At 33.3% G+C, this 24,945-nt stretch overlaps 1 protein-coding gene across 1 annotated transcript in view; it reads left to right on the top strand.

Moving 5' to 3' along the window:
* LOC145684779 (trypsin-1-like) overlaps positions 1-24,945 on the top strand; it is a 105,032-nt gene that overhangs the window by 59,658 nt on the left and 20,429 nt on the right. Inside the window, exons 3-4 of the mRNA XM_081757151.1 lie at positions 9,451-9,613; positions 15,386-15,591. Coding sequence (XP_081613277.1) covers positions 9,451-9,613; positions 15,386-15,591 — 369 coding nt within the window. The remainder of the gene's footprint in view (positions 1-9,450; positions 9,614-15,385; positions 15,592-24,945) is intronic.

Below are 24,945 nucleotides of genomic sequence, written 5' to 3'. Positions count from 1 at the left end.
TTGCTATTTTGGGAAATGGAACGCGTGCTAGTCAAAATAAAGAATCTGAATCTTTTAAGTGACATTGAATCTGACAGAATGTCGATCTCAGAAGGAATTACAGTTACCAAAGAACCTGAATCTCAAGAATCACTCATGCTCGAATGACGCAGAAAAATGCACCTGTCGTTGACTTAAAGGATGTCGGTGAATGGTCGACAATCCTTAACGATAACCTCAAGATGCTGATTGTTCGTCAAGGCTCTAGCATAGTTCAACATATGGACTGATATTTCGCCGATGTTATTCTTCTAGGATTCAAGCAAAAGTGAACGGTGAAAATTGACTCGGGATTAGTTTTATTGCACTGTGCCAAATGGAGAGAGGATATTTTGCGTTCGTGGATGTTTCATGGACTCTCCTTTAAAAGAAGCTTTGCTCTGCGTTTGCTTTAAACTGTTACCACCCGTAGGCGCAACCAAATCTGCATTTAGCTCGGAAGACAGTATCAGTAAATGGTGGAAATTAAATCTAAAAGTGTCAGACCGTGAGTCCAGCGCATTTCGATAGCTTTGAGCGATAGAAAACTTCGGAAATCCGAATCAATCGACAAAAGATAACTGACGATGACACGCAAAAGGTTATTGCAACAGAAGAAAGAAAGTAGAGGGTTATTCTTACACGAATGTTCTACATAACTAGATGCAGATGGTTGTAGTAAATTATTGTCTTTAGTCACTGTTTATATATTTATGTTGTCATATCTTTAATATACTGATATTGCACTTTATACTATGCACTTTTGAACTAATCAAAATGGTGGATATTGTGATATTCTAACTACCTACATTACAAATTCTGATTATTCTCTAAATTTGCATCAATGATTTCAAGTTTTGGGAAAGATACACTGAACATTGATGAAAATCGAATTAAATGTTGCTAGATATTAAAGTAGTAAGTTCCTAACTTATAGGAATATGCCTATCAATGCTAGAAGACACGGTATGATATTTATCATTTTTTTTACACATCTTCCAGTACCTAAATATAGCTATAAGCAATCAATGATTATTGGCAAAGACCGATGTGCTTTCTAGCGACGGTCGTTTTGTAAAAGTTCGATTTTGTCTATTTTCTGGGAAACTAAGCACCAGAATTTACCCTTAATGAGGTGTCATTAAATACAAGGGAAGACCCAAAAGTAACAAGAATCGTACTTCTGTCCATCGTGTATTTGTAGTACGAGGTCTTGCCGCTAGGGCGCTGTGGGAGGAACTCTTGTGAGTCGGTATGCTAAGTGACGTCAACCGACAATGACGCGTGTGATTTGTCTGACAGTGTAGTGTGTGTATCTGTAGTGCACTCGTGACACGAAGAAATGGCAGATTCTCACGAACAACGTGCGGTTGTGGAGGTTATTTTTTTTTTTATTGGGCAAGAACGAAGCAGAAGCTGTTGTGGTGATGCAAACACCTTACAAAGAAGATGCTCTTAGTAAAACGCAAGTGTACAAATGGTTTACTCGGTTTAAAAGTGGAGAAATGACCATTGAAGATCAACCCCGTTCTTGTCGTCCGTTAAGTGTGCGAACCGAGGACCACATTGCCAAAATCCGTGTTCTTCCGTATGCCAAAATGTCGTATCAGGGAAGACCGATGCGGAACAATCGACCAATTCGAGGACTTATCCCGAATTATCCTGGAGCTCCATTCATTTTGCACGATGATTTGGGAATGCGACAAGTATTTGCTAAATTTGTATCCAGACTTTTCACCAAAAAGCAAAAGGATCGTCAACAAAATCATAACAGACCCTCGCGGACTTCTTCCTGTCCTATCGGATGAAAAGGGACTTGAAAGGCAAGCATTTTGCCGATGCCGACGAAGTCAAACACAATGTCATGACGGCGTTACCAGTATCAAAGAGGCTGAATTTGCAAGCTGTTACCAACAATAGAGTAAACGTTTGGACAAGTGCATTTGTACTAATTAATAGTACATTGAGGGTGATTCAAGTTGTATTTTGTTTTTTTAAAAAAAGTTATATTTTTAAAAAGTTCATGCCTTTTATCAGGAAATTCCGATTATTTTTGGGTTCCACTCATATGTCTTATTTTTGAACAATATTTTAGTGAAATAGAAATTAAAGCAAAAGTAATATATTTTGGACTGTTAATTCATTAAACACGCTATGTACTGTCATCTTCCAAGTATCATAATGAAAAACTTCATGAAAGTATATATTTCAGTATCAGCTTCAAATTAATAGTTGGTGTGGTTTTCGTTCAGCATCAATTATTATGTTTACAAAATAATCTGAATTTTCGTCGAAAAATATACTTGAGATTTTACACTGACGCATGCCATTTTTTTTCCAAGTGTGTAATTTACAGATTGCTATGTGTCTGATCTTTGGATAAATTTTCTTTCGTTAAACTTTAATATTGTATTATTTAAAGAAGATAATAAAAGATGATGCTACTATCAACAGTCGAAAAATCTATTCCTACAGAAATGGATAATGCTATATTGAAAGGACATTAATCTCATATAGATTTATAAACAGTGTCTAATTTAACTTTTGTGGGGCCTTAAGCTATTGAAGGTAATGGGACCCTTGAAGTATCAAAATGAACATAGACACCTTACACACAGAAATGAAGGAACTAGTGATACCAGAAAGTGCTAACAGACTAGCAGACAAGCAGAAGGGGCCCCATAACTTACATCATAGGAGTCCATACTACACGAAACACTATTGCTATATGTAGATTTTATTTAATTTATTATTTCCCTTTTATTATGGAAATGTACACTCATGTCCAAAATTATTGTCACATGTCTATAAATATGTTGTAGGAATATAATTTGATAAACGAATTCGACTGGTATTTCTTATAATCTTAGTATGTGTATAATCAGCAAAGACATGTATGTGGAAAATTTCATGTCAAAAAAGCAGTAAATGAGAATAATAAAACGAAAATAAATAAAACTTTCTTGTCCATTTAGCAACATTTTTTTACTCATTCTAATTTCCGTATTTATAATTCTTTCCCTATGAAATTTACCACAAATATACATTTCCCGATTATACACATAGTATCAGTATTAAAAATGTCTTGCAAAATCATTATCAAATTATAGTCTTACAAGAAGACAGTTATAGATATGTGACAATCATTTTGACCATGAATGTAAATCCGCTTGTTTCGTTTAATTTGTGGGGCCCTAAGCTATAGGTTGTTCAGCTTACACGTAAATCCGACTCTGTTTATAAATTTGGGTAAAATAGGAATTAATTTGAACTTAATCTTTAAAATGTTCCTGCTCTCCGTGTGTGCTTTATAACTCAGTAAATAAATTAACAATTACTCTGTATATGTTAAAAGATATGAACAAAAGTTAGACTTAAATTTCTTATATCAATATCAACAAAATGTAATTTTTGCTTCCATGCTTTTCCCCATTTTTCTGTGATGACGCTTTTGTTTGAATTATTATGTAATCTACTTGCTTTATTTAAAAAATACACACATTACTAACCCACTGCGATCGCTTGTTTTGTTCACCTTACATTTAACATTATTTTGTAATATATGTTACTGTTTTCAAGCGCTAATATAAAATATAACTTTTTCTATGTAAAAAAATGAAATGAAATCTTTGAGTTTTACGTCCCACGGATATGCCAGTTAGGCTAAAGGAGACGGTGATTATGAGAAATAAATGAAATAGTGGAATGAAGAAAGTGGGAGGAAACGGGAGAACCCCGAGAAAGCCCACGAGCACAGTGTTTTTCCACCACAAAGTCCACACGGCGCGAGCTGGGATCGAATCAGGAACCCCATGCACCGGAGGTGAACGCTCTACTACTGAGCCACTGTGCCCCCCTTCTATGTAAAAAGCTAAAAGAGCATTGAAAAAATAGATAAACTCAATATTAAATACACATGTTTTTGTTAATATGTTACAAACGTCTGCTAATCATATACAGGATCAAAGAATACACGTTTTTCTTATTCAAAAATGTATTTATCCATACCTCTATCCGTGTCAACCTTCAAACTATTCAGTCAAAACCATACGTAGAAACGTAGATTTGGCTGTGACATATTGATATCTGTATTCTTGTGAGCCTGGAAATTATTCAACGAAAACTTTATATCAGGAAACGTTGATTTAATCGTGACATTTCCATATTTGTGTCCGTGTCAACTTCAAAACTATTCAATCAAAACTTTATCCGGAAATGTAGGTTTAGTCATGACATATTTATACCTGTATGTACTTCAATCTGCAAACTAGGCAACTAAACATTTTGATTACTATACAAAAGTGTTGTTTCACGATAACCGTTAAAACAGTGTGAAACATCTAAGCTAATCTTGTACATCTACGAAGAGATTAAAGTGTATAAAACTGTTGACAAACGAAACATGAACTTATGAGAGTATGAATAATGTCTCAGTAAAAGAGGTGATCATGTTTCGATGTTCCACCCGTTTAATTGAGATGAAATATCCAATATTTTGTACTTTCCCTGTAAATTACCTTGATCTCTCTCCAAATGTTCCGGTCACCGTTTGTCAACCAATTTATTACACACCAATGCAGTATGGATTGTAAGATAACGAATAACGCCATTTAGTATGACTCGAAAATACTTTTTTATGATATAAAAGTAAAATGGTAAAACACACTTCATTATATATCAAATCAATGAATCAATATAAAAGTACACCTTTTAAAACAGTACATCATTTAATTATACACACGTAATAAAGACAATCATCAAATATCTATCGTAATACGTTACACTGTAGTGATGCACAAATGATATTTATGAGGAATGTTACATGCAGTATGGAGTTATGAAAAGTTATATTTTTTAGTTTAATATTCCACGATTATGCCCTTTAGGCTAGAAGAGACATGAGTAACGAAAGTGAATGATCACTAAATTATTTTTTTGTACTCTTTCAACAGCAGTCGAATCAAGTGCCACGTGAATCAACGGCAGAAGTGTTAGACGAAACTATATCAGTGAGATCGCATATGGAGTTTTGGTTGTTGAAAGATAAAAAACAACAAGGTGGTCACATTTTCAAGCTTAGAACGGCTTTAACTAGTTTATTTTCCTTATGGGCACTATGATAGTATTCGCCTAGTTGCTTCACACAGCTTATAATAATAGACATTCTAAACTCACCCTTTGGTACAAAGTTCGTAATGCCTCTAGATTGCAGAGTATCGAGGGTACTTATACCACGGACGTCTTGCAGCTAAACCTTAAGCTTTCGGATAGTGTTCATATTAAGAAAATAATTTCTTTTGAATTTATATCACATCACGAAATGTGCAATATAATTACGAAATCACCTTATATATATATATATATATATGATATATCCGATTGGTAAGATTAAAATTTTTCGTTATTAATTTTCATAAAATATTTTACAAGTTAAATTTAATACCGTTTTTGTTGATTTTTTTTAAAGTTGAAAAGTATTTGAGAGATCAATAGGGCAGTCTAATGTTTTTTTTTTAAATCAAATAAGACTATTAATATGTGATCGATATTGTGTTTTGAGAAACTTCATTTTCGAAATTGTCAGTGGAACATTTTATTTGTTAAGTTCGAAGTAACATATTGAGGAGTTCTAAATAAATACTACAACTTTGATATAATATTGACCAAAGCTTAGCATAGAATAGTTTTCATAGGGATATTGGTGAGCTGTGATTTCTGGACAAAATTTTCCTTGTAAATGTTGATGAAGTTAAATACCATTGCCAGCAGGACGAAGCTGCTAGAAGAAGTAAGTTAATAAGTGATACGAGAATTTTAACCTTGTGTTCGGATACCATAAATGGATTAGTTAGAATACCATAGATGTAAATGATGTATGGTATTGATATACGTATAATACATAAGCAAACAGTAATAAAATATACTGAACTTTCCGATCCTCAAATTGTCATTATGAGAGCACAGAGTAAATGTGACTTCATATTCCTAAGTTGATATAAGCATCTTAGAAGCAGAACTACAGTAACTGTCTCCGAATGAAACATCGAATTACAAAGATACCCTTAATAATTTAATAATTAAACTTTACCATGCTCATGTACTGCTGTGCGCATTTATTTATATAGAAACAAGTTGTAACGTACTAACAAAACAATAACCTTCATGCATACTACACATTTCACATATTCTTCTTCCTATACATATTTTGTAATAGTCTTTAGATATGTAGTGAACTTTCTTTAATTTATTCTGTAAATATTCCATGAGAAAAGAACAAGATTTTTAGAATAATACGTAGAACATGCTATATACGTTGAACTATATACTTTTTGGAACAATGGCACAGCTACATATGAATTATATTGTCTTCCAGACTTTTTGAGAAGACAAAAACTCATATACATTCAAATGCCAGGTGAAACTACTTAACGCATTTTTCTATTTTCTTAATATTTAACTCTGTACTTTTAAAATTTACTCATAGACAACTTTTATATAAAGAAATACTGCGACACATCTAATATTTAAAACATAAATTTTAGTTCGAGAATAAAACCATAAATTTATCGCAAGACAGAGACCTGGACCGTGCTGCCCCATGCTCCCCAGTATAATTTCTCATGAATTAATACAAATAGTAATTTGTAGAGCATTAAGAGAAAACAGACAGTTATAATTGTGAAGTATATTCTTAATATGGTATTGCATAATGACACTTAAAAGAGTTGGTGATAAACATACACGAAGTTTAAATAAATTACAAAGTTGTCTTATTTGTACTTAATTTATTTCCTTTGTAATTGAATAGAAACAAATGTGTAAAACGAATTGTTATACAATGTTCAATCATCTTGATAATCAAATTTAGGTTAATTGAAGCTTATAAATGTTTCTAAGGTTTTGGTAGGAAGTTTTATATTACCAAAACGTTAGAAAGCACTTAATTACATAAGACTGATGAGGGTCATTATTTTTACCCACATACCTTAACATTATAACACCGAAGCTGCTGTTGTTATCACTTGCTAAATGTTATGTTCCTGTGGAAAGAAACATTAATTTTCTTGTTTCTAAATTTGGCTATCATTTTCATTGTCGTGACATATCTAGCACGAGATTAACCATGAGATATATGACCAATTTTTTTCGACAAAAATCATAATGAAAATGGGTCCCTCAGACACGCATCTAAAATCAATGGAAAATAAATGTTTATTCAAATTTTTGTAGTATCTTTGAGATCAATAGCGCAAGCTATTGAAGCTTAAAGTAAAATAAGTTTTTTTTTATTCTTTTATTATAAAATAAATGTGACAGTTTCGGATATCTGACATATCCTTCTTCAGACACTATTGAAAATAAATGAAAATGCATACATATATATAGTCATTGTTATGACAAATTTTAAAATATTTGTCATATTTTACATAACATACATATCACAATATGTATATTAGTAAATAATTATATTTTAATATTCTGTAAAATATAAATTATTCAAATTTGAAAAAATTAAAATTCTTTAACAGACATATATTCATTGTTAAAACATATATTTAATTTTTTAAATTCAATAGATAATATAATATACATAATGTAATTTGGGGGATGCTATCTGAGGTATTACATTAATACAACTAGCTTTCCAAACAAGATACTCTGAAATGAATATATTAATAATATCGGGATGTGTCATATGCTTATTATGTATATGTGGCTATAGACATGTAATGTTACACCTGTTTGGAATATTACTTGATATACGTGTTATATATTTTATAATTTGTACATTTTGTGCAATATTATTTAATACTATGTTTAGAGGGAATTTGATCAATTGTGAAGAAATTAAATTGTTCTCATAGTAAAAAAAATGTAATTACTTTTTAATTCTTGCCATATTTTCATGTACATATGCTTATTAAGTTAATGAAAAAATTTGAACAAAATGCAATTTGCTAGATTAATAAGGTTTTGAATCACGTTTCATCCTCATAACAGCTATGATGCGATTTAGAGTGGAATCATAGATGTCATGAATTGCAATAACAGAAATATTGCACTTTTCCCTGGTAGTGTATCGCCCACTTCCGGCATATACGATTGAGGCGGAAATCTGTGCCAGAATCGTGTCTCCGAAACGCGCCGCGGGAGGTGTTCAACTTCGTCTGTTATTCCTCAAACCACGCCGACCCAATTCCACCTGAATGAATGGGCATATCGCCATTTCCCGGAAGCAACGTCTGGACCATAGAATGTACATGGCCCGTTAAAATGGGGATACAATCTTAGGCAGTGACGCGACCGGGAAGCTCATCACAAAACTCACTGAAAATCATGATATTGCGGCCCAAAACATTACAGAGCCACCGCCATGTTTCAAGATTGGGCGGAGATACTGCAGACCAAATGTTTCTTTGGGAGTTTATCAAACAAACAATATTGATAGTTGCAAATAAGGTGAGCAATGACTCATTCGACCATATCACAAAGTTCCTGTCATCAGCGGTCCATGTTGTGGATTCGCAATACCATTGATGTCGTGCTGTATTTAACCTCTTATAATAGATTTCTCCCGTGCAGCCATCGCTATAGGTTGTGAGATGTGCTGTCAGAATTCCTCTGTCACTTGAACTGCAGTCGCAAGATCGTTCTGAGTGACAATTCACTTTAATTTCCGGCAGGATCTGTGACTGAGGTTTTATTCCAATCACTGTTCCTCTTCACTGATACAGTTTTGCCGTAAGTTTGTAGGCCGTGATCACCTGGGACACTGTCCCTCGCGACACACTTCCTAACACAAACCACTGTCATCACACTTGCACCACATAACCTAGCCCTAACAATTTGCCCTCTTTCTGAATCAGAGAGGTTGCCCACTTTAGAATATCATATCGGCTCATTTTGCTGTCCTAGAGCTATTCATGTAGTACGAAGCTCTCCCTACTACATCATAACCAGCAGCCTGACGGTGCCGTCGGTGCCTGGACATGAATTTTGCAAAACAAAACCTACTGTTTTTAACATTCATTATATACCCATAAGGAATTGAACCCATGACCTCTTCTCTTCAAGAAAACCTGCAGGCGCATAGCCCAACACAGAGAATGGGGTTTGGGAAATATAGAGACGGCAGATCTTCACATGCTCCTAAATTATTGACAAAAGATACATAGAACAAAGAGATTTAAAAATATTGGAACCCCCATAAAGATGCTCATATTTCTTAACTAGTACCTGTACCTATCGTCCAGGAGAACATGCGGCAATTGGATTAAGTTTGCTCAGCTCAGCTTGAACTTAAATACTTCGAAATAAAACAAGTGTCTATTGAATTATTGTTAATACGCTAATATGATTGGTTCAAATGGACGTTTCTATAGAGTCTAAGTCTGTTGTGTGAATTTAAATAAAATCTTCTCTGCATTTCAGCTTGTGGAGAGAGAAATGAGGCCAGCCGTATTGTTGGAGGTAACCCAACAGATGTAAATGAATACCCATGGATGGTGAGGCTTTCGTATTTCGGAAGATTTTATTGTGGAGGAACGCTTATCAATGACAGATACGTTGTTACTGCTGCTCATTGTGTCAGGGGGTAGGTACTTGCAACAAAAGGGATTTTGCAACTCATCGTGCTCCAAGAAGAGTATAAAATGGAATCATTATTTTCTTATTTACTTGTAGTAGTACAGTTGACACAAGATTTAAAAGAATATGCACAATGGCCATTAGTGATGTTGCCAAACGTGTGATAGCGTAACCAAAAAGAGAAACACGCTTAATAGAATAGAAACTGCGGTTTTAGGACTAGAAATGAATTACAGAGAAAACTATTTTTCTATAAATGAAAGTGAACTTTACTATATCTCTTCCATCATAGCACCATCAGTACAGAACGAATTTTGAATTTCTTTACAATAAACGGACATAAACCTGTCATCCGGACATCCGAATCAAACCTAGTCCATTCGATAAACATAACAAAGATATGTACATGCACAAAATAGTAGGTGCCATGGACAAGGGAGTATATCCCTGGGACCCATTAATCCTGTTAATATAAAGAAAATCGTAGACTCACAGTGAAATAGCTATTGTGTCCATACTGTTTATTGGAAAGTCGTGGTTTATAGTTCAGTCTCTTCAGCAAGAGGCAAGCTTTCCACAGGTGCTATGTATTGGGGCCCATACCGTACTTGAACAGGGAAAATTAGGAGAATGTTGGGAAAATTCCCTCCAGAAATCCCTTCCAACAACTTTGTACCCCTCTGGAGTGGCCCTGAGTAAAAGCACACAATCCAAATGTACCTCCAAAAATACTGTGGAGGATAAGAAATGTATGAACCAAGTTTTGTATTGATAGACAGAATAGGTATAAGGGGAAAGTGTATATTGGTATATAAGCTTTTCCCTCATATCTTTGTTATGTTTATCGAATGGACTAGGTTTGATTCGGATGTCCGGATGACACGTTCATGTCCGTTCCTTGTTAGTAAACTCAAACCTGAAAACATTTTTTGCCATTTGGCTTCGGTGGTGCAATTACAATAAGACCGAATAATTGACTACCGAAGTTGACATTGAATTCTACAAGAAATTTTTAAACAATGGCAAATTTCAGGCACACAAGAAATTAATGAGAATGTTTACACATATTATATTCACTTCATTATAGAAGTGTAACCTTTGAAGATGAATATTACTTTATTTGTGCTTATTTCGGAAGGGATGGAAAAAGAGAAAAATATTATTACGTGTTTCTTAAAAAATATAAGAGGATCTAATTTCGTTTATGAGACCTTTTAGATTCAGAATTTTTGGAGATCGAAATGGCTGAATATCGTTCCAATGGATTTGCCATTTTATTTCTAAACAACGCGATGTAGAAACCTAAATACAAAACAAAAATAACCATGTGTCATTTCTGAATTTCAAACATCAAAACAAACACTTTTAAAAAAGATTTCTGATGAATAGATAAAACTGAAAGAAAGATGGACAAAGAAATTATGTTAATATGCTAAATACTATTATGTATAAACAAGTATTCTAAGTTAAATCAGTGAGTTTACTTGTTCCTTCTGATAGCATAGGTTCTGTGTATTCATACATTTTGGGGTGACATTAAGTCCTACATTGTGCTCAGTTGTTCGTATTTGTTACTAAATTTAAATAAACTGAGAAAACTTTGATTTGTCAATAACGACATCACATTTAATATTATAAATATGACACGAATAATTGTTTAAAGAGTAGTTTGAAATCTATGCTGATCCACTTATAATTAAATATTTTCTTGAGGTGTCATTTTATATACTTTCGTAACTTAATAGGGAATGTAAAGTAAGATCCAATACATTTCCATCTATCAGAATTTGACCCAGATTGAAAATTCCCACGAAATCCTAATAATGGAATTTTTTGTAACGCCTATTATACTTTTATGTTTTGTTATATTTACTAATTATGCTTCAAACATTAGTTTTATCTGGACCCTTAGATGACCCAAATTATGTTTAGCGTATGAATCATATATCTAAAGTAGTGTTATGTTTTATATATTTTTCCTGCTTTCAGGTTGCTCTAGTGATTACACATTTTAAGTTTTAAAAACAAAATTTAAACTCTGAATAAAATGTTGAAATTGAGGCGTTCTCCTAAGGGCATATAGTCAAAATGATGGTTATCAAAAAAAAAAAAAAAAAAAAAAAAAAAAAATTGAAAGTTGGAATCACTTTCATTTAAGAGTTTTGGAATCACATCAATTCAACATAATGAACAATAATAAACACTTCGAATAGGTAGTTTTAAGTAATTTTTGAATAATATATCTGCTACGCTAAATAGTTTCAACATATTACAGCATATTTTGTAACATTACAAAGAACACAAAATAAACTGAAAAATTATAATACAATCCAATATACGATGTGTGGAAAACGAAATGGATGTAAAGAAAAGAAATCTGCTAGTGCAAACTATATTTATATGGTATTTACTAGAATTTTCTGCATAACAAATTTAATCTAGTTCCTTTGTGTGGGTGACGCGAAAATAAAATCTTGAACTTGTTCCACTTTTGCTGAGTTAATGTCCTTATAATGGAACAGATTCAGGAAAATGTTTACATTTAAATTTCTGCTAGATCATATTTGCAACGTAATGTAAATATGATTGAATGTCTTACTAGGAATGAGTTTAAAGTTGAACCTTGAATCTGGGGATAACCTATATATTTCCTGAAAAGTTTTGTCGAGCAAGTTCCAAAACAGATTTCAATTCCTTACCCGGAAGTAACCCCACTCCTTCAGGGTTGGAAATATATAGAACAACTTGACCTATATATCCTATATATCAAAGTGCTCTGCATGACTAACAGATTAAGAATATAATATGCACTAATCAATTTTATCATGGTAAAGCCAAAACAAACGATTATTTCACTATAAATATCGTATATTAGTGGACTTGTAAAATTGAGAAAAGCATATCCATAATATCCATTGAATAGTAAGTCATTTGGTATCGCAATTAATGTAATTCATTATTGTAGCTAGATGTGACACATTCGGTGTACGTATTTCAATTTATATATTTTCTTCGTTTTCACCTATGGCTGCGAAACATGGTCGCTTACTCTGAGGGAAGAACGTAGACTGAAAGTATTTGAGAACAAGATCCTGAGACGAATATTCGGACCTAAGAGGAACGGGAATGGGGAATGGAGGAAACTTCATAACGAGGAACTACATAATTTATATGGTTTACCCAACGTTGTTAGGGTCGTCAAGTCTAGGAGCCTTAGGTGGGCGGGTCATGTAGAAGAAAGTAGAAACGCTTTCAAAGTCTTGACTGGAAGACCAATCGGAAAACGACCATTAGGAAGACCTAGGCGCAGATGGGAGGGCAATATTAAGATGGATCTCGCAGAGATTGGAATACAAAGTAGAAACTGGACACAGTTAGCTAAGGATAGAAGTCAGTGGAGAGCTTTTGTGAACGCGGCATTGAACCTCCGGGTTCCATAGGCCATAGAGTTAGTTAGTTAGTTAGTTAGTTATACGTTGTCAGATCAGTACGTTCATTATAGATTCTTCAACTACTCATCTTGAAGAATGTTTTGATATATCACATGATACAAAAACGTTCAATAGATTTTGAGTTACTACTTAGGTGAAAACTAGTCGTGGTGGTAATTTGAGTTCTTTACTCGATCCGAACAGCTCAGCTAATAAACCCGATTGGTCACTCTTCAGGGTTTAAGCTCTCTCGCAACAAGGTTCGGGTAATGAGACGGAAGAAGGCTTCGAGTGGATGTTATTTGCCAAAGCTTGGCTTTTGCTTTTGGTTATGTGTGAGAGCCATGTAATTCATACATCACAGTCCTGGCAAGATAGTGCTGCCAGGACTGGCCTTTGTTTTTAAGGGCCAAGTAACTCACACTGTCTCACGATCACTCTATTAATATAGGATATTTATAGTGAAATAATAATTTGTTTTGGCTTTATTATCTTGATATAGGATATAATTGCTTAGTGCATATTATATTCTTAATCTGCTAGTCATGCGGAGCACTTTGATATGTAGGATATATAGGTCAAGCTGTTCCTATATTTCCAACCCTGAAGGGGTGGGGTCTCTTCCGAGCAAGAAATTGAAACCTGTTTTGCAACTTGCTCAACAAACCCTTTCAGGAAGTATGTAGGTTATCTCCAGATTCAAGGTTCAACTTCGGGCTCAGTACTAGTTAGATACAACAATGTACCAAACTTAATGTACTTCATCCGAACCTACTTCTGCATCTGAAAGATAACGTTGAAAAAATACAGACTTCAACAGTTCCATCAAATTTTTAATAATATCCCGATCCATTAGAACATTAAAGGATGATTATTTAGTACGGCATTCCACCATGACCTCAAATGGAGTTCTTTCAATACTAACATTTTTTTCACGCCCAAAATTTCGATCACTGGTAGAGCAAGTGTCTTTTGATTGTGAAAATATGGTGAACGTCCACTTTAAACTTTTTAGCAATTCATATACCAAATCTGATCAGCTATAGTTCCAAAGTTGATCATAGCACGCTTACAAAATGTATAAGACTAGCAATTATGATTTAACAAAATAAATAAATAAATAAATAAATAAATGCATAATTTTGTGCAGTATTGCCATATCAACACGCAAATTTCAGAAATTATAGAATCAGATATAGGGGTTCTTTTAAACAGATGTTTGGGAAAGGATCCATGATCTGATAACTCTTAGAAGAGTGCCTCAATTCTATAATTACAATGAAATTGCAAACTAGATCAACATTTATTTCTAGCACTCAAACCATTCATACAGATAATAGACTCGGCGATCAGCTTGAAATTACATGTGACCAATGCACAGTAGCGCCTCTTACTTGTGACGGACAAACCAACTTTTGATCTGACGTCAGCTGTATACGAAATTTTGAATCTAACTGACGAGTGACGTCTATTGAAGCAGTCGTGCTGTCTGCAAATAGGAAAACTAATGTCCAAAGCTAGATACAGTGCAATGATCCAAGAAACTGAAATTAAATAAGTATATTGTTGCATTCATTTAAGTTGGTAATAGTTACAATAACAGGAACAAATGAGTAGCAGAAATATATGTAGTACGTTTAATTTTCTAACTAATCTTTCTGCATTGAAGCTACTACTCAGAGACAAGTGAAACCACTGTGAACGAAGCAGATAAAATCAGGCTGATAACTGTGGCAGCCCATAACGTCACATATGAAAACAGATGACAGCGCCAAGTCCTTGTAACGAAATCGAATGTTGATTGGTTCTTTCGCCTATTACATGGTCAAATTGAATTTGAACAGACAATGCTTGTCTGAATGCATTTTTTTTTTTTTTTTTGTCTGTGAGCATTAAAATTGTGAAAAGGGCATTAGTGTGCCGAACTTATCCACCGTTAGGTATAGTTAGCCTCTTGCAATTCTCATAAGAATAAAAAGCCGAAATGTTTTTCCCTTCAATAATGCCAACCATAATTCTTGATCTTTCAGGTAAAGGAGGTTTTGTTCATTAGCAAAATATTATGACAATAAAATAATAAAAATAAACTATTTAGTATTAATCAAACTATACAATGCGAGTCGTGGTCAGCTGTGTCTTAGAAGTTAACACCAATTAGTTTGTCATTGTACTCTTAACTGTTATATTGATTTCGAAATTTTTTACAAGTCTATAACTACTGTAATACTAACTTGATTAAATTTCCCTAGATGTAAATCTAAAACTCGCACAATTTTTTAGAGTAAATTACTAAATCTTGAATGCATGTTACTGATTTTTTGAAATGTATTTTTATATTACAATTGCAGATTCATGTGGTTTATGATAAAGGTTACATTTGGTGAACACGACAGATGTAACACTACAGCCAAACCAGAATCACGCTTCGTAGTTCGAGCCATTAGTCAGGATTTCAGCTACCTCAACTTTGATAATGATATTGCATTGCTCAGATTAAACGAAAAGGTTCCAATGACTGATTCAATTAGACCTATATGTTTACCAAATGATACAAGTAAGTAAATTATTAATTTAGTATTTACAGTAATATAAGTATGGTACGCCACAAAGATTTTTCTAAATATGGTAAATATAATTTTCTCTTACAGGGCCATCATGATTTTGACCCTTAAGTGTCACTTCTAATTTTAGTTTATATTATTTTTAAATTGAAAACGTAATTAATTCATATCCATACGGACAACCACACTAAACTTTCTTCTTATTATTTCTTAAGTGATTAATTTTGGCATATTTGCTGTAGGAATATTACTGAAATTTGGAAATTTACTATTTCGAAAAATGATCACAATTACAATAGACACTCTCTTTTAAGGAAACTTTCTCTGAACAAAACTTACACCATAAGTAACAACACCCTGAGCTCTTCAATAAGAACTGGATTGTACCTGAGTTACTCAAAGGCCAGGATTATACCTGAGTTTCTCAAAGTATGGACCTAGATTGCAAATGGTTCTCGACGTATAACGTTGTGGTATTCTTAGATTGAACATTAGTCCAAAAAGGCAAAGATTAAAATTAGAACTATTCGCAAATCACACTTGCAGTTAGTAGATTTCATACGGTGTTTGTAAATTACAAAAAGGAACCTTTATCCACTTTGCTTCCTGGGTTGACATTTTATGAAGTTTATTACTGCTCTTACTTTACTTTTGCAAACAAACGAAGAATTTTGTGTTACAAAAGATTATTAAAACCTGTTTAGGAAAGGTCTAATAAGTTTGAAAATTCTAGGCAGTATTCGTCTGATCATTTTTCTTTCATGAGTGACATTTTAAGTAAATTGCGACACTATATAGTATATTCGTCTACTCTCTCCGGTAAAGAATCGGAATTGCTGTTTTACTAGAGGCTATACTGTGTAATTGCAGCTACTTAAATTGGAGCCACCATTAAAGAGGTTTTTACCATTGACTGAAATAAAAGCAAAGTATCAAAATTAATTTGATGCGTATACCGAATTTGCTGATCTCAGACTTAAGTTAACCAGCATACATCCAAATATAGATCAACTGTACAAGGATCAGCAGGCTGATCCACTTATTATTGTAAATACCAACGTTTACTTAATTGTGTAGTTAATATGGTAAAGACTATATAAATCCTAATAGCATTTATAGATGTATTGTTATAAAATATTCTTTATAGCTTTCTATTATTAAGAAGCAATATTTATTTTCTTCTATTAATGTCACTATGAAGTTAAAGAAATTTTAGTTATTTCTTGAAAAATATAAGGGTCTCGTATTGAAAATGGTTAAAACATCTTAAAAAATCATAAATTTGTTCCTGAAGGTGACAAAAGTGTGGTGGTCTCTAAAATATTTTGATTACGAAAATAGCCTATATCTGAAAAATTTGAAAAACGTTGTGTTAAGCCATATTTTAGATTTCTTCATGAAACATTTATTTATGGATTATAAAGAAAATCATTAGGGTACTTTAGACAATATTGTCGGAAGAAAATATGTCTACACCAGCAAATTACACTTTCTGATATTTTCTGAGAAAAGTGAACTATTCAATATTTTGAGGTTAATGAACTATTTATTTATGAACTGTCCTAATAATTAAAAAAGCAATGCCTCAGTTTGTTAGTCTGCCCGTTACGCTAATAGATGTCGTTACTTACTCAATCGCTTCCCTATCTGGCCCTAATATATATTACTGATTGCTGTCGCTTGCTACACAATTACTTAAAACAATATTATGTATAACGAAGCTTTTGAATAACTTGATAAATTTGTTAAGGAGTTTCTGGTGGTTAGTAAGGAAGCAGAAAAGAATAAAAAATAAATTTGTTATGTGACGTAACGTCTTCAAGTAACTGACGTTGTCACCAGGAAATGGAAATGTTATGTCCTTACCTTCAGAAAGGTGGTAATTACACTCTGGGTCGCCGTATCCATAGATATTACAATTAGAAAACATTTGGTTACTTTCGAAGATTAGGGACAAAAAGACAAGTGGACAACCATTGACAAGCTTTTATTATGGAAGTCTTTGTTAGTAATATGGTACGGAATGCTGTTATATAAATTCTAAATAGCTAATTACTAAGTTAATAAGTAAGTGTATTTGAAAATCATCTTTGAATAACAGAAATTTATTACTGAATAATGATAAAGGATATTGGATTCTTTTTTTACAAATGTTCGCTATATACACATCATCATCATAAGAAATATTAACATAATTTAAAATCAGATGTGTAAATACGTAAATACCGAAACTAGAGAGATATCAATTTGCAGAAAATAGAACATACATAACATCAACATTATCAACTCTAAACTTTGCTATGCTAAAATAAAGTTGCCTTTGATATATTTAGACCATTAATTCGCAAAGCTTATGACATTATTATCTATTTACTTACACTTCCAATTCGTCAGTTTACATCTTACTATGATCAATACGGACAATAAGAGAGCGTTAAATCTACATTTCATCTGTATCAACTATACTTTCATTTATTTACTCACTTATTTGTATGCATCAATATACCTTTTTTACAATTCTATCTATTTGAAAATAGTCTATTTGAACAATTTATTCTTTATTTATGCTGTCCGAACATCACTCATTATGATGTAAAATTGCTGTGATAACACTTCATTGTATATCTTGGTCTTATGACCTACTTAAGATTTCATTTAAATTATTTTGGCGATAAAGTACTGAAATGAAGAGCTTCCAAGAGAGGACTACTTAGATATCATATTTTTTATCATATTCAACACATTAATATAGAATTCTTTAATGTTCTTCTTGTCTGCAAAGAGAGTCAGCAACACAATTCTCATTTCGTTTGTTATGTAAGAATTCTACATAAAACATCGTCAATTTCTCCTCTTCCTTGTTTTTCATCTTCATCGTCGTTTTTCCTTTAAACTTCGTTCCTTCTCCAGTGACTTCATGTTCCGCTTTCTTCTGACACATACTCTCTTCTTTTCAAAAAGGCCTACTGTTTTTATCTTCTAGTTTCTGTGTTACTATTTCCTCTTACTATGTTTACACAGTATTTTCTATCTCGTATTCAATAGTTTCATCTTCGAGTGTTTTGACGATGTTTCTTCTTTCAACTTCGATCTTCTGTTTTTCCAACAATTTTTTCTATTCATAATTTATTTCCTTTCTTCATTTGATAATATTTTACAATGTTTAATTTCTTCCTTTTCACTTCTGTTGTCTTCTTTTTGTTCTTCATCCATCCTTTTCTTTCTCTTCTTAGAAGATTTACTTCCTATAACACACTATAACATCTTGTTTCCTACAAAGTTTTTCTTTTAAAGTTCTTTTACTTTCTTTCTCCTTCAGTAGTGATGCTATTTTCTTACTCCAACTTTCCACGTTAGTTTTTCTCTACTCTTCTTAAAATTACTTGTAGTGTTCCATGTACTTTTCCTCTTCTCTTCACCTAGTTGCTGATTGCACTTACAATAGTTTTGATCATCCACCGATTAGCAATATTATCATTAAAATAAATTATAACTGGACCACTTTATTCAACATATTCAATCACATGTACATCCCCATCTTCCTTATCCGCATGAATTTTGTTCCTTTATGCTGTTTATAACTTAGTGATAGATCTGATTATTCCGAACTTTCATCACCCAAACTTTCTTCCTCTCTTTCTAGTTTAGTTGATTGTTCCACCTTTTTGCCTATTGTTTTCTTCAATCTTTAAATATACTTTCCAATTCTTCAAGAGAGTCATACCATTCATAATTCCTCATAAGATATTCGGTAGGTTCTGAGATCAGTGTTAATGAGAGCATTTTCTCACACAGCGTCATACATGAACTTAGTTTCCCTAGTCACTACCTGAATGTTATGTTCAGAGCTATCCAATAGTTTCATAATAAATAACAACTCTAGACTTAGTTTTGGTGTCGTTGGCACAATCTTCTCAGCTATATCTTCATTTGATTTACATATCGCAATAATTTATCTTCGTCCGTTTTGTCTAGATCTACTTATTTCTATTTCATGCTTCACTTTTTTGACAACCAATTGGTAGTCTTTGTTCAATACCAATTCAGACAAAACAGATTTTATGACGACCTCTTTTTTTCTTATCCATGAACTTCAAAGAATTCATACACAACCATCAATATAACATTTGGTACTTTCTTACGCGTCATTCTCCGTTTCAACATTAGGCGTATTTCCTAATTTTGCTACTTTATTATTATTTATTCTGTACCTTTTTACAAATACACTCATACGAGATAATTTGAGTTGCTTATCTTCCTTCTTTAATCTTCTTCCCTTCGACACTGTGTCCTTACTTCAGCCTTTTCAGTTCTGCCTGATAGTCTGTCATTTAAATTATGTACCGTCCTAGAAAAGCTGACGTTCATTATCAAGGAATGGCAATGTTATGTTCTTCCCTTCAGAAAGGTGATATAGTTATACTCTGAGTCACCTTATTCACAGGTATCGCAATAAGAAAACGAATTTGATTACTTACGAAGATCAAGAACTAAATAGAAACGGACGATCATCGACGGACTTCTATTATATAAGGTTTTATAAATACTGTGCTATAAAATGGTGTTATATAAATCCTAAACAACCAATTATCAAATTAATAAATAACGTTGTGTTTGAAAATTATCTTTGAATAGCAGAAATTTAATAATCACAAAGGGATAAAGGCTACTCGAATCTTTTACAAATGTTCGCCTTGTACAGAATATTAGTGCAAGGTGACGTAACACAGCAAGAAACGCGGAACAGTGCATATAAATAGACAAAATAGATGAAGACATCAAATTGCAGAAAACATAGCACACACAGCATCAAGAATGTTCGCTCTAAGGAACACCCTCTTCCGTAGGAAAATGTCATTGCCTTGATATGTTATTACCATATAAATATGTGAGTAATGCAAATTACACTGTATCATCACAAACCTTATCGCATTATTATTCACTTCTTTACACTTCCAATTCGTCAGTCCATATCTTACTTTGATAAATAACTATTGTAATAGAACTTAAATCTTCACTTTATTCAATTAACTATTCGTATTCATCAATATGTCTTCCTCACAATTCTATCTGTAATGGCCTACTTGAACAATTCATTCTTTATTTGTGTTGCACGAATACCGCTCTCCCATGATTAAGAAAATCGCTGTGGTAACACTCCATTATATATTTTGGTCTTATAAGCTGTTAGAAGTTCACCTAAATTATTCTGGCGATAAAGTAAGGTAAGGAGAACGTCCATTTAGATACCCCTAACCACCCGCCTTCTCCGAAATTCACCAAAATAGCCTTAAAGGTTTGTGCATCGTTTTAAAGTAAATCTGGCATTGGTGCACGAAGCAACTCTACGGTATTCAAAAACTAATTTGGGGGCTGTTTAAACGGCAAGCCTTTCCCCCGCCGATTGGCGTCAGAATGGTCCCTATTGTGCACATTTGTGGACGCATAATTTCTATTCGTCCACAGCAGGAAGTATAAGATATTGGTGTAACTAGTTTAGGCACCAGTCCCCACCCTCTTCCTAAACACCAATTGGCCCCTAAATGGACTCAATCATTAGTGCATCGTTTATGCAGAAAATGTTCTCGTTTGTGTACGAAAGATATTGTGATATTTTGGCCTATCTCGTTTGTGCATCAGCTTCCCCAACCCTATCAATTGACGTCTAAATTATTTCGGTTGTTTTCGGCTTTTGGGTCTAGCCTGCAAGGACTGGGATGATTAAAGTAAACTTTCAATATCAATAGCTCTTCGGTCTTTTTAATAAACTTATCTGTTAACATACACAAGAGGAACAGGGAGCATATTTCATAAAATTTGTCATAATGAAACAAAACTTGCATAATTTGCTCTCCATAAAGCTCTGAAAGTGAGCATAATATTTTTTCTTTCCAAAATTGGCGAGAGCAAGGAGGGAATATAATGACATTGTTCGGCTCTTATCTAGCATAGAATCTGTGGAGTGACAGGAAATAATTTATAAAACCTATACTTCTTCGTCCTACAATTAAAATGATAATAATAATAAACTTATCTATTTACGTATTCAAGGGGGACAGGTGGACATAATTCATAAAATGTGATCAATTGGTACAATCAAGGATTTAGATGAGGAGAAAAAATACACAAGTTTTACGAAATTTCTACATTGGATCTTCAGTGTATGCAATTTACTTCAAATATTATATATTTCAAATATTTCTAATATCATGTTAACATCACAAGAAAGAAAAATACAGGTGAACACAGAAAAATAATATACCATATACAAATATGTGTGTTGATTTAAAAATCTACACATTAATTTTTGTATAATTTACATGAATAATTATAATAATATTGATTTTATTAATTGTCATGAAATTTTTTAATTGTTTTTAAAGATTTTTCACATACAGTATTTTGCGCTTTAGTTACTGTTCTCCTTAGAAGAAGTAGCCGTGGGAAAAGATTTTTTAAACCATATGGATGCTTGGTGAGCTGGGAGGCTGATCGTATAAATACGGTCCATGTTGTGTGGGGGAGGCACTCTCTTCTCAACCACTAACTTCTTCACATCTCCCAGAGATCCTTACCCCTCTGCGCCTCCAATAGTGAAGGGGTGCAGGGATGAAGTTTTCTACCACTCAACCGGACTTACACAATGAGTAGTCGGCTCTGAGATATGCCCTATCTTTCTTTTTAAATCTTAGGAAATTAGGATAATTTTAGATAGGATGAATTAAGCATTTTTAGTTAGATTCCTATTATAAGGGAGTCTGCCTTTTATTTTTGAAGTAGTATTTTTAAAATATTTTGCTAAATTTTATTTGGGCAGCTCTCTTGAATGATAGAGACTGTTCATTTTAAGTTAATAATGATAACTCTTCTTTCGGGATAAGTGAGCCTGGAAGAGGGTTTGATAGAGATAAACTTTAGCTATTTTTTTTAGGTGATGGCGGTCGTTATACGGCGAACCAGATAAAGTTTTTTTTTTTTGGAACCGCTTTCGGAATGAGGAGGCGCTGTTCTTTTTGTGCTTTTAGTACCCAGTCGCCTGAATGATGTCGGCTGCGGTTTTTTTTTTATTTTAAATATTGTGGTTGTCTCTTGAATGAGGGGGCATTCACTGAGTTGTTATTGCCTTTGGAATGAGGAGGCATTTAGAGTTTTAATTTTTAATTGTCTCTTGAATGAGGGGGCATTTAGATCTGCATTTTTTGATTGTCCCTTAAATGAGGGGACATTCGGATGATTTTTTTAAACCCAGCTATCTGAGTGATGAATAGCTGCGGATTTTTTTCTATTATTTAAGAAATTTTAAGTAGGAACAGCTTAATTAAAGCTGGAAGAGTAATTTCATTTTGAACCTGTAGAAGATCGAGTGAGTCTTCTTCTAGGTCCCAATTTTAAACAGTCGTCTAGTCGAGTAAGCTGGCGACAAATATAATATAATGCTTCGGTCGGGGATCGAATGAGTCCTCTTCCGGAATGGATATTGGCCGCTCGGCTGAATGAACTGACGGTCTAAAAGATAGAAGGTCGAAGAATATAATTTGATAGATCAAGAATATTAATATTGTGTAAAAATTGTACAAAAATTGTAAAGTATTTAAGGGAACTAATTAAAGAATTAAAACCAATATAATTATTTTTTTAATTTTCGCAAATATAAAAATTCTTCCCAAGTTATTGAATAGTCTCTATATTTTTCCTGTTACTTGTGTAGCTCTATTCAAGGAAACCGTTAGGATTTTTTTTAATTCTTTTTCCCCGGATGAGACCGGGAAGGAGAGAAATTTTCACTTGAAAGTATATATGATATATATTATCTACTCTATAAAATTATAGAGAACTAATTATATATGTGTTTCATATTTAAACGACACATATTATTGGCGCCCGAACAGGGACAAAGTGAAAATTATTTTTGTATAGAGACTAAGTGAGAGGAAGTTTCTAATTTTTAAGGGAAGCATCAATTTATGAAATTACGTTCGGGAAAGTTTTTAAACATGGCAACGGGACTAGATAAAAGAACTATTTGCGAAGCACTTGGGCTAGAATATAGAGAGGGAGTTAGCTCAGAAGAAATAATTTCTAAGATACAGGAATTAAGAAGGGAAGAGAACAGGCGCGAAGAAGAAAGTAATTCTGCTGCAGATAATGAAGAAATGGAGTCAAATATTAGTCAAAGTAAATGGGTGGAAGAAATTAGGCTAAACCTACTTGAATTTACAGGAGATATTCCTAGGGAGGATCCATTTGCGTATCTAGACGAATTAGAAGAATTTAAGCAAGCTAAGAAGTTAAACGATGAACAGCTATTGGAATTAGTTGTCCCTCGAACATTGAAGAAAAGCGGGAAAGTTTGGTTTGCTTTTAAACAACCCTTTTCTAGTTACAAGGAATTCAAAAATTCTTTCTTGAAAGAATATTTTAGTTACAATTACGAACAAGAGATTAAACAGCAATTGCAAAATAGTTTTCAAAAGGCTGACGAATCTTTAGCTTCGTACGCGAGACATGTAGCGCTTATGTTCAGCAGATTAGAAGATCCCCCGGATGAGAAATCTCAGGTTGATTTCATTATGGAGCGTTCTCACCCAAGATTCAGACAGCTGTTATATAACAAGGAAATTGTAACTCTGAAACAGCTAGAAAGCGAAAGTTTGAAGATCCAGCATCTTCTTTTGAGTGAATTATATCTACCCGAACGAGAGGCACCCAAAGCATGCAATCCTATTGCAGCGCTAGAAAGAGCAGAAATGGGGCGGGGAAGTAATTTATTACCCTTGGCTCTTGATCCTGCTTATTTTAAGCGTGGACAGAATGACCGCAAGGAAACCGAGACGAATTCTCGCTGTGAAAACAAGACTTTTTCTTGTGATTTTTGTCACAAACGGGGGCATGTTAGTAAGTTTTGTAGAAAGAAAAAAGAAAATAAGAAGGAGAGCTCTGTGGTTCATACGAAAACACATTCTTCTGAAAATAAAGCCCAGAAAGTGAATAATCTAGTAAAAGAACCGCTTATTCTCTGTAAGATTTGGGGGGAAAGTATTGAATTATATGCTGACAGCGGAAGTGAAATTTCATTAATAAATTTATCACTAGCGGAGAAACTTGTAACGAAAGGGGCAAAGATGAAGAAAGAAAAAATAAAATTACAGTTGGCTGAGGGAGAAACAGAAACCGTAGGTGTCATGTATGTTAACATTTACATGAAAGGAAGGAAAGCACGTGTAAAATTGCATGTTTTAAGAGACCTCGCTCATGACTTGATTGGCGGTAGAGATTTAATAAGTGAAATGAAATTGATTTTATTAATTTCGCAGAATTCGTGGACATTTGAACACGAAAAGCGAAAA

The sequence above is a fragment of the Thermobia domestica genome, chromosome 5 (assembly GCF_964235325.1).
Source record: "Thermobia domestica chromosome 5, izTheDome1.hap1.1, whole genome shotgun sequence".
NCBI classification, from domain to species: domain Eukaryota; kingdom Metazoa; phylum Arthropoda; class Insecta; order Zygentoma; family Lepismatidae; genus Thermobia; species Thermobia domestica.
Note: the sequence above shows the minus strand (reverse complement) of the source record. Positions and strands in the feature narration are given on the sequence as shown.